The 12029-nt window shown below is 37.7% G+C and overlaps 1 protein-coding gene across 1 annotated transcript in view; it reads right to left on the bottom strand.

Annotated features, from left to right (window-relative positions):
- CHN2 (chimerin 2) overlaps positions 1 to 12029 on the bottom strand; it is a 163382-nt gene that overhangs the window by 93383 nt on the left and 57970 nt on the right. Inside the window, exon 2 of the mRNA XM_074900457.1 lies at positions 3763 to 3801. Within this exon, the coding sequence (XP_074756558.1) occupies positions 3763 to 3801 (39 nt within the window). The remainder of the gene's footprint in view (positions 1 to 3762; positions 3802 to 12029) is intronic.

Below are 12029 nucleotides of genomic sequence, written 5' to 3'. Positions count from 1 at the left end.
CATGAGACTGAGAGTAGCTTTTTGTTCAGCATCAGACGCAAACAAAATGAACGGTAATAATACACTCTCTGCAATAGAAAAATGCAGTAGCTTTTAATTGGCCCTTGAACATTTTTATCAGTTTCGTAATTCAGATAGCTTGCCAGCATTCATAGTAACATAATCACCTGGGAACTTACAAAGTTAACAAAACTTCAATTTATTATTGAATTTATAGGGGAACATTTCTTTGAGATGTAAAGTAACTAGTTAGAATCTCTCTGTTTTATTCCTGCTAGAGGACAAGTCTTGTCTCATGGTATGAATAGGGGAAAGTCTACAATATATTTTAGAAAAAACTGTTTAATTCCAAAACCTGAGGTGTCTAAGAAACAAAGAGATAACATAAAAAAACCAACACTTACTCCTTTTCTGCTAGGCAAGAAGGACTATCACCATTTTCCTCATACTTTTTTCCATTCCACAGTGTGCCAGGAACTCAAGCTTTCTCCTTTAACTCACCTATGACTAGTGTTCAGTGATGCTCCAGCAGAGAGAAAAAATTCCTATCATCGCTTTTACAAAGCAGCAAAGAAACATACTGTCTTCTCTCTGAGAATGTTTCATAGAGTTCCTTAGTTTTACCTCCTCGGCCTCATCTCAGTCAGGCCTTTATCCATGTGCCGAGCTTGAACAATACAAGCTGTCCTATTTCTGTGGGATTACTCACATGCTTAATTAGGAACCTAAGTGCCTGGCTGAAATAAAGCCTTAATTTCTAACAAAACTGAGTCTCAGACACCGCGCTTATTATTTGATGAAGGGCAGAAGGCAGGGAAATTTCATGAGGAGCTGAAGCATGGCATCAGCTGATGCTCCATGCCTTGCCACGTTGCTTCACATCAGTATACTGATCTTAAATAGCGCAAATAAACATGGAAATGGCATTGCCATCAGACTTACTTAGCACATGACAATCACAACAGTGGTAAAAGGAGAAAAAGAATGGGTTTGTATCTTTTCAAAACTCATCTGCTGTACTGGAAGTCAAAAGTGACTATGGTGTTCCAGCAGTCAAATTGCCTACTCATCATACGAAGCAGGTAAGATCATCAGTTCAGCTCCAAGAGGGCAGTGCAGCACTGCAGCAGGTTACCCACAAAGGTGGCAGAGGCTCCAACCCTGACAGTTTTCGTGACTCAGCTAGATAAAGCCATGGCTGCTCAGCTCTAGAGCTGACAACAGTCATCCTTCAAGTGGGAAGCCAGATGAGCTCACCCCAGAAGTCCCTCCCAACTCACATGTCTGTGAGTCTTATCTTCCTTTCTTTCCCACCACAGTGATGGTAAAAAGGCAAAATGCCATTTTGTATAATATTCCTAACATAAAAAAGAAATCTGTTATGGGTATTTATTTGTTGATCTGTAACTCAGGTATAAATGCAATCAAATCCACTGCCTAGAGACTGCTGGCTGCTAGTAACTTTCCAGACTTTTTCCCCAGACCCTTCCTGGTAATACAAAATTATTCTTGCCAATTCTTCTACTCTCTGTGTCCCAGGGCTACGAGAAAAATCTGAAAAACCTTGTAATCTGTGAAATCTATGTACTTTCTAATAATTCTTCATAAGAAAGTGAGGATCTTCTGCACTAGAAGTGTCCATCTTTTCCAAATACAGCTGAAACAAGCATGTACCTTATGCCAAAGAGTAAGGCTCAGATTCTGAAAGCTGTTTCACTTTGATTGGCGTCTTCCCATGGATATGTGCAGTACTGTTTATTTGAATACCTTACACACATAAACAGGAAAATCTGCCTTTGTTGAGAAGCTAGGAGGATTGAAGCCTTGATCATGATGTCAATAAAAGGCAACACAGTGCACCTAAATCTACCCAGGACTTAAAAATGAAATCAAAACTGTATGCAAAGTATCTTAATAGTCTGTTAGCAAACTTCAAAAATTACTACCTAAAATACACTGAAAACAATTGTTAAATAGGCAATAAACACAAACTGCCAAGAGGGAAATATATATACAACTTAAAACTGTGATGAGACAGGACAGTAGACTAATGCCATCATTGGACATAACCTCTATAATTAATTTACCAGATTGGGATTTTTCTGGCAGTGTAAAGAAACATACATTATCTAACATTACAACGAAAGACGTATGGTTGCGGCTAAGCAGTCTCAGCAGTAAACCTCTGTAACCTCAAACTATTTTCTGCGTTTTGGATCTGTGTAACTTTTTCCAAGGTCATTCATGCATGGGGTTCAGATGCTGAGGCCGTGACTCCATCATTACCACAATATTGGCATCCTATTATTATACGAATAGGAAATTATATATTGATATACATTTAGTTCATTCTGGTTTTTTTTTAATTTTAAAGAAGTTTCCTTGGACTATGTGTGAACTATCAGGCAAAAGTAACCAAACTTTTTCACTGCACGCAGTGATATGTCTGCTGCACCAGTGGGGCAACTAAGAAAAGGTAAGTAAAGGCATGTGCTTATTCCCTGACCTTTTAATGAAAACTTCCTGAAAAAAAAAAAAAAAGAAAACATCTGTCATTTCAAACTCTGGTCTCATCAGAGTCAACGGAAGATTTTCCATTGATTTCGAGTAAGCCAGGTTCCTCTTCTAAAAAACTTGCTCAAGTGTCTGCTTCTTTCCAAGTACCCAGCAAAGAACGCTGGAATGGTCCAACTCAAATCAATACACTTTTGCCGACTTTTAAAGAAGTTTTTCTTGCACATTTAAAATATTGCAACAAACAAACAAGAGTCTCTAGAAAACAGTGTTCTGAGAAGCAATTTTTGTAATTTAATGGCATATTCAAATTTTGGTTGAAAAAATCCCAGTCCATTCTGAGGCGGAATGTCATTCTTGGGTAACACAGAAGTGATGTCTTTGAAGTCAGCAAGGTAGTTTAATGTGCATATAAGTGAAGTCAACAAGTTTATTCCAGTCTTTAAAATTATACATGTACATGCATGTAAGTACTGTGATCCTTGTCTTTTTGTAGTTCCATTTTGGTAATGGCACTGCACTGAACTTAAAGTTGCCACAATAAAAGAGACAACTTTTGCTTAGGATAGTTCTGCATCTGAAAACAGCAAAAACCCCTCTGTCCATACCCAAAGCTACATTTTCATTAAAGTTCCAGTAAGGGTTTAAAATAAAAAGGCCATCTTTAATAAGGGTTTTTAAAGCCAATATTTTGTCTTAGACCTGTGCTACTTCATTAGAAAATATATTTGGAACAAAGCAAAAAGAGCATAAAATATGCACTTCTGCACTGCACTCTATGTAAATGATTTTTCTAAAGGCAGACAGGAAGGTTCAAAGAACTGATAATGGTGTCTCCAACTTCTAAACCACCACTTCAAAAATCATCTTCTATTGCTAAGGATCAAAAATATTATTATCTTAAAGTGATTTGGTGACCCATATAAAAAGACAAGTATACTCAAGCCTGACCTTTAGTAAACATGTGAAGCATTACCTCTGGAATTCTTCCTGAGAATCTCAGCAGAGAAACCATGAAATACAGGATTTGCACACTTTTAAGGCAACCCAGAAGAGTCTGGCACTCATAACCCTGCTGCACTTGCTCCATGGACAACCAGAAAACTTCAGATTTCATTGCTGTCCCATACAGTAACTTCTACAAGCACCTAGTGCATTTATATCTTTTTTCTAAACAAGGAAAGGAAAAGACCTAAGAGGGACACCTTGGTAAGGTACTAAGATTATTCAAATTTCTTGTATACTCACAGTATGATTTCCATATTGGAGGCTGGTATTCTTCAGCATCTGGAATAGAAGTAAAGAGGGGGAAAGAAATCAGTCAATTGGCCACTGGGTCAAACTGTCAGCACGCATTTTTCTGCCGAGAGACCTCAGCTTGTCAGCAAAATTCACATTTCTTTCCCAAGAGAGATGCTAGCTCATTTACAGTACAGTTTCTTATGTGAGAGAAGAATATAAATTTCAACCACTTGTGGATCCAATGTGCTTTTTCCAAATCATTCAAATGTAACAGGAATTAATTTATTACCAATTTGCATATCATTTCCTGACTCACCAGTATTTTTAAAATAATTAACTAGACTGGTAACTACATTATTAATTCATTTTACTTGGCATGATAAACCAACAAATCACTACTGGTTTTCAACCAGACTTATAACCCCACTATTAAGATTTTAGAACGACCATCAACGAATAACACACGCCTTAGCTAAAAAGATACAGGTTGGACTCCAATGCACAGAGATTCAATTACACTTCTTGAACCCGCTAGAATACGTAACTGTCATATTTTGCAGAAACTGCATCAGCAATAATAATAAGTTAGAAAAAGGGAAGACTGCAAAACCTGCAATTGGAAGCAGATAATTATTGATTGACTGAAGGGTCACAAAAAGAGTTGGTTCTTCTGTTAGTGCCAGAGTTACAATGCTGCTGGGCAAATTTTTGCCAGAGGGAACAGAGCTTCTGAGTATACTTATATATACATAAACTTGTACTTACATATATGTACTATATGTCTTTATATATAAATAAATAATTAATTATATGTACTATATACATATATACTTTTATATATATATATATATATATATATATATATAAACAAAGTGTAAGTTTGTAGAGCCTGAGCTAACACACAGCCCCCTCCTCCTCCACCGCATGTTAAGAACCCAGCAAGCAAAGGGCTCTCCAGGGTGGGAGGCAGACAGGCGCAACTGGAGGGCACAGCGAGTGTACGGTCCCACTCCACAGGGAGGTTTCCAGCGCCTGCAAGAAAGGCTGTTGCTTCAACCTCCAGAAACCCCAGCAGAGGCCAAGCTTGAGCAGTAGGAGTTAGATAAATTACTATATACCAGTCACAAAGGGTGGGGTACCGGGTACTAGCTCTGAACTGCCATGTTGCTAAACACTTTGAAGAGTCATTTGCAGGGGTATGTCATTAACCTCCTAATACTGTGCAAGATAATTAAGGTGTTTGGTATTTACTAAACTTCTACTTAAGTTATGCTAATGTAATTCAATTATAGTTGCATAGCTCATGCTCCTTGTCTATTTATATACACACAACCACTTGAAATATATCCTGGCAAAAGTTTGTTTACTAGGAACATTAATCATTAACTACCATCTGCCACTTTAAACTCTATTGTTTTAAAAAAGGATAAATCTAGCAATGATCACAGTTAGTGCCTGGAATAATACCCTGCAACAATTTGCAGATACATTGATTGGGAAACCCATTCAATTCCAGTTTCAACTGTATCCACTTCACAACTTTGGCAAAATTCAAAATGCTCCCAGACTGACAGAGTTATACCATGCTGTGGGTAATCCAAGAGTAATTAGCTTGCAACTTCATTATACAGAAGGATTATTTTAAATTATATGAAGCCATTTGTGAGACTGGTGAAATTTATTCATGCAAGAGCTAATTTTTTCTCCTCTCACATTATAATGGTAATACATTACTTTTTTTTTTCTATACATCTGTTGCTCCACATATAGTTTACCATAACACCATAATATTGTGTATTAAATTCCTCTGTCATACTTCTGCACTACTGCAAGAGAATTTCTGAATTTGCTTGTTCACTTTATGTATTTTTCCAATAGGAGAAATATGAGACAATGCAAATATCTGATTATCTATACTTGTGAATTCAGAAAAGAAAATAATAGTGGGAGAAACAATGAAAAACCAATGAGTATCAGCTGTTGCTTTAGCCTAACAAATTAATTAGAAAGAGCACAGTAAATTGAACAGTGAAAGCTGATCTACAAGTGGCCATAAAGTGCTTCATTAGCTCGAGACAGACTGATGGTGTGGAAACACTGAAGCCTAGGTGGAGAACAATCATCCAGGAGATAGTCATAAAACAAAACTCCTGATAATTATATTAGATTCATCACAGTTATGAATCTGTCAGCCCAGGAAAGAGTGGACAAAACCATTCCTCAACAGCTAAAATAATTCTTAAGGGCAGCATACTCAGAGGAAAAGCACGGGTCACTGCGTCCACATTCACCCTTACGCGGCGCTGCAACATCCTCTGTGATCCATTCAGCTGATAACACATCCCTAAATCACAGGGAACAAAACTCCATATAGTTGATAGTATTAATATTGTTTATTGTCACGCTAGCATGCATGACATTTGATGCCATCCATCTGTAGGGAAATAAAGAACCATTAGTTCAAATACAACCTGGATTTAAGGATCAGGACGATGTGTAATGGAGCCCAGACACAGACCTCTTTCCCCTTTTGTGGAAGGAGGCCTCTGGACCCCTGTCTCGACATAGGCCATGTACAGCCGAAGATGCCATTCTACACTGCTGTCAGCATGGAAATTAGCCTCAGGACAGCAATCACCACTTCTGAGTGACCAGAGAAATATATTGACTCTCCTCCTTGTATGATAACAGTTTTAGGACTCCCATCCTGGATGACTAGATTAGACTAAACTTCAGACCTTCATAAATCGGGGCTCAAATGAGATAAATCCTACCCGAGCAGACTGGATTACTACTATTTGCCCTTTTTTGAGTTTTCTATTCTGCTTCTTTTTTTATTAGTCCTGTTTTATTATAAGGTAGTTCTACTCATTAAATTGTGCTCCACTCTCCATCACTAGACTTAATACAGCAGGTTCACAGTTTGGGTGCTTGGCTCAGTTACTACGTGACACCTCAATTCCCACAGCTTCTGCCTTCAGTTCTGCATGTGGTAATGGTCTCAGCAAGGACCACAGACCTCACTCTTGAGCCCCCTAGCAAAAAACAGTCTATCAATCAATCAATCAATCAATCAGACTTGGCACAAATGACAAATGCCCCACCTTGATCTCTCATTAAATGATATTCCTAATACAAACTTTGAGCGTAATGCCTATTAAAACTGTGATTTGCAGAATGGGAAAAAGACTTCACTGAGGTACTCTTTAGGTGATAAGACAGGGTCTCTCTTACTGCTGTTTTCTTGAAGAGTTCATACTTCTGACAGTGACTTCTTGTCTAAATTCAGAAACTGAGCCAGCTAAGGTTGAAAGCAGTTGTCACAGGAGAAATGCAAAGCATAAGATGAGTATCGATCCTACAAAACTCTACAAAACGTGCCAGGGCCAGCTATGATAACACCTTTCTGAATCTAGAGACTCACCGAAGAAGAATTACAGAATGTGCAGTTCAGGTTTTACTATTTCAACTCTTACCAATACTGTATCAGAAATGACCTGACCAGAAAAACTAAGGGATACTCACTGGAAAAACTAGAAACTAGAACTGGCAAAAAAGCATGAGACACTTTCACAAATAATATTACAGACAATACTGTTAAGTAAAAGCTTTGAAACCTACCAGTTGAGAAGGTTAATATTTATTAGACCTAAAAAACTAATTAGAACTTAGATGTATGCTAAACAGAGAGGCAAAAAGAGTGGTGAATGCTGACTCTTGGGGACTATTACAGCTACCAGAAGGTTTCTCACTGCATGCATAATTGACACAAAAAACTGTCAAACCAAAAACGATACTGTAGAATTGGAAAGTGGGAGTAAGGAAAAGCAGATTAGTTCTTCACTTTATTTTCTTTACTCTTCACAGAGAGGATGAAAAGCATCTTAGGAATAAAATATTTTCATAAAGTGGATACAGCACTGTAAAGCTGAGTAAGTGTAAAAAGACATAAAGGGAGTACTGAAAAGTTGGTAAAGCTTTAAGCAGCCAGAGAAAAAGTAAAACTACGTAAGATTTTTTTTGAAAGAAAGAAATATGAAGACAGAAGACAGTTTTTCTGTAAACAATGGGTGGTAAATGGTTAATACATTACTCAGAGCCATTCTTAAGCAATTTCTGATAAATGGGCTTATATTAATTATACAGTAAGTAAAGTTATCCATGGACTTCAAACCTTGTTCTTCACTGTGCCTGGCTCTGTATCAAAGGTGACACCTTTCTGGCTGTAGTTGTGAAAGGCTCAGGAATGACTGAATTGTTTTTTACTGCTTCCTTGTACTCTGTGAAGATGATGATGTAATGCCAATGCTTGTGATTTTGTGCTGCCAGCACTGGGACTGACCTAGCCAAAGCAGTTCTAATAAGATACCGACTAAGCTAAAACTTTGATGCTTCTGACTACCCAGACTGGTAATGCACTGGAAAGAGAAAACTTTGTTTTATAGGAAAGATCACAAGTTATGTCACATAAATCAAGTATTTCTGACTTGTAAGTGGCATTTCTGATCACAAGGGGAACAGTAACAAATATCCATTCTGTAGCTATATGACATTTCCAGTTCTAGATATTTTTAAAAGTACTAACGAGTCCTATAGTAGTAGAGTTATGCAGACCAGTAGCAGGACCGCTACCAAAGCAGGACCATCATTCTTTGTTAATTCCTTCATAGACACTATGAAAGAGGAGAAAAGATTTTTTTTTTTTGCCTTTGTCCTTACTAAAGGATTATAAAAAATATTCTGCAGTTCACCTTGGAAGAACTGCTTTTGCCTGGATTTTCTGCCACCATTGTCTGAAGTTCAGACTTCCTTTCCAGTAACAATTCATTTTAAAACTATGACCTGTGTGGTGTGTGCAAGACACTTGTGTGTGAGGAAGAGCCAATCTGGAAGCCACTAGCTTACTGGCAGTGTGCAGATAAATGATTCACTGGATGATTAAGTCCAGTTACTAATCTTTTCATCTTTTATTGTTATTTTCAGGACCAAGACTAGTAATTGTTAGTATTTTAATGCCTTTTTATATTTCCTTTAAAGAGATTTTTTACAGTTTCACCGTATACACTTTCATATTTACAGTTTTGTTTCCAAAACATTGTTAGTATATGTTATCAAATATTTTTCTTATTTTTATATATATATATATTAATAACATAACTGTTGAGTAAAAGGCTAACTGAAAGATGAACAGTGTTTGTAGGTGCATGTAATTTTCTTCATACAGCCAGAATTATATTATACAATTGACTATAATGGGTAAGGACATCACAGAATCACAGAATGGTTGAGGTTGGAAGGCACCTCAGGAGGTCGTCTGGTCCAACTCCCCTACTCAAGCAGGGCCACCTACAGCCAGGTGTCCAGGACCATGTCCAGATGGCTTCTGAATATCTGCAAGGATGGAGGCTCCACAGCCTCCCTGGGCAACCTGTGTCAGTGATTGGTCACCCTCACAGTGAAAAAAGGTTTCCTGATGTTCAGACAGAGCCTTCTGTGCTTTTGTACCCATTGCCATTGGTCCTGTCACTGGGCACCACTGAAAAGACCCTGTCTCTGTCCTCTTTGCACCCTCCCTTCAGATACTTACATGCTTTGTAACAGCCCCCTGAGCCTTCTCTTCTCAGGCTGAACAGTCCCAGCTGTCTCAGCCTTTCCTCACAGGAGAGGTGCCACAGTCCCTTCGTCACCTTAGTGGCCTTTTGTTGGCCTCTCTCTGGTATGTCCATGTCTCCCCTGTACTGAGGAGCCCAGAACTGGACACAGTACTCCAGGTGTGGCCTCACCAGTGCTGAGCAGAGGGGAAGGATCACCTCCCCTGGCTTGCTGCCAACACCCCTCCTAATGCAGCCCAGGATACCATCAGCCTTCTTCAAGGGACGGGTACATTGTTGGCTCATTTTCAACTTGGTGTCCATCAGGACCACGAGGTCCTTTTCTGCCAAGCTGTTTTCCAGCGGTGTGTTCCTCAGCATATATCGGTGGATGGAGATTGAAGTGGAAGGGTAATAAGGGGGCTTCTTTGATAAGGTCAGTTCTTTTTCAACACATAAAACATCACTGTGTTATTTAATTTCCACTTCACGTTTAAAACTTATCAATTACAGAAGCTCATTTTCATCTTATCTGAACCCCTAATGGCTAATCTTGTCGATGGTGAAGGGCTATTTTCATTTATTTTGCCCTCTCACCAATTAATGTATATGCATACACAATTATGTCACATCACAGTCATTTTGCAAACTATTTTGAATAGGCACTTTTTTCTGTGTTTGACTGTCATTTGGCATATATCTTTGGGCGTTTCGATTACTTCTATTACATACAGCAACTGTCCTTGCAGGCTTGTCTGACTACACTTTGAGAAAGAACATTATTATTTTTTAAGTTGCAAATAATCATACTGTCAAATGAGTACCTCTCTAACTCCTGAAAAGTCACTGTTCCTTTGAAGAGGAAAATTAATTCTCTTGCAGTTAATAATTAGCAATGTAGCTGTTGAAACATTTCAGCATGTCAAAAGCTCTGTTTAATGTTTCATTCACAACACACAGTTGCCCATGGAGGAGCAGGTAGTTGCCAGCTTTATCACTGAAATTTCTTGTCTTCGGTACATGGACAGCTAAAATATGGAATGAAACTTCTGCTTTTGTTTTAATGAGACACTTCAACTTTCAGCATAAGGCATAGAAACAGAAATGATCAAACTGTTTATTTGCAACACAGTTTATAATTGGCGTATTAATTCAGATGATGGGTGCTTCCCACTGTGCTATTCTCTTTAAAAAAAAATTTCAGCAATAGTGTGTAATTTTAAATGTCAAAAAATGCTCACGAAAGGGGTGGAGTTCTCTCTTGCACAGCAATTAGACTGAAACAGTAAGCTTTTAATAACCACAATATAAATTGACAGCTATTTTGTATCTTTTGCTTTTGCCTACCACAAACTTGCTATTAGAAGCCACTGCTGTAAAGGTAGCTCATTAAGTCCATTCTACAAATCAGTCTTTCCAAATTTTGCCCTCTCCTGCTTTTGCTTCGGATTTCAAACCAGTATCTTTCCACTAGTAGACAGTGCATGGATAATTTTTTTAATGAATGTCTGTTTTACTAAAATGCAGATGAAAGATTATGAAATAGGTAAATTTAATAATTTAGAAGAATTATCAAGTGTCAAATAAAATACAGCTGTGAAATAAATGAATAATATTAGGGACCTACTGCAAGAGATCACAGGAGATTTGAATTATTTGAATTCACAGCTAAACTTGTAGAACAAAAGCTTAAAGAGCCATGTTCTGCTGTTGGTGAGTGGTGTTCAGTCAGCTACGACCATGCAACTGGAGCAATATCCCATTTAATTAAAAAATCTGGCTTTCTATTCTGCACAGATTTAAAGAGAATTATAAGTGTTGAAAATATTATTCAAAATTTGGAAAAGGAGAGAAGGAATAAGAAGGGTTCTCAACAGCAATATAAGGAATGTAAAAGGGAAGGGTATTTGTACAATTCCAGTTTTACAAGTCTCTTTAGGAGACTAGTCTTTCTTAGGACTACTGCATGGGGCCCAAGAAATAGAATTAAACAGACTTTTCCAGAGAGAAAATCCAAGAATCTGACAGGCATCTAAATAAGTGATACAAATATTCCCAACACTTTAGATATTTTCTGGAAAATCCGTAAGATTTAAGAGTGCAGAGGGGCATTCACACCACCTAATCTTAGGCAGGTAGATCCTTTTTAATGTTGAATCACACTGAATCTATTTGACCATGGATGGCATTTAAAAGCCTCCATGATTTAGGTGCTTTGAATAATTTTGTTCACAGAGCAACAATGAAGAATTTCCTCATGCAAGTCATTAAAGGTTTGTTTCTAAAAGCTAGAAGGGTAGACAATGAAAAAAATCACAAAATATCTCCTTCATGCTTGATTGCCAAAAATCTGTTTAAATTAATAGCTGCCATTATATTTAATCTGGTCATTAAAAGTTGCGCCCCAATGCTTGTTGCCATTCTCTATTTGAACACTAATGTCAGCGTAATCAAAATGTAACATGTTTATTTTCACATTTTCATGTTTTTAATGTATAAACCAGAGGTATCAAGTCATTAAAATGGCAGAGTCAGGGCTCTGCCTGACTGACTGAGACAATGACATTTCTTTGGTAGGAATAAACACATGACATAAGTTAAATCACATCACATTAGCAGATCTCCTATCTTACACAGTTATACTTTAGCTTCTAACTAATGACCAGTTAGTTCCTGGCTGAA

This window comes from Athene noctua, chromosome 2, assembly GCF_965140245.1.
Source record: "Athene noctua chromosome 2, bAthNoc1.hap1.1, whole genome shotgun sequence".
Classification (NCBI taxonomy): Eukaryota; Metazoa; Chordata; class Aves; order Strigiformes; family Strigidae; genus Athene; species Athene noctua.
The sequence above is the reverse complement of the archived record's forward strand: the minus strand, read 5'-3'. Positions and strand labels throughout refer to the sequence as shown.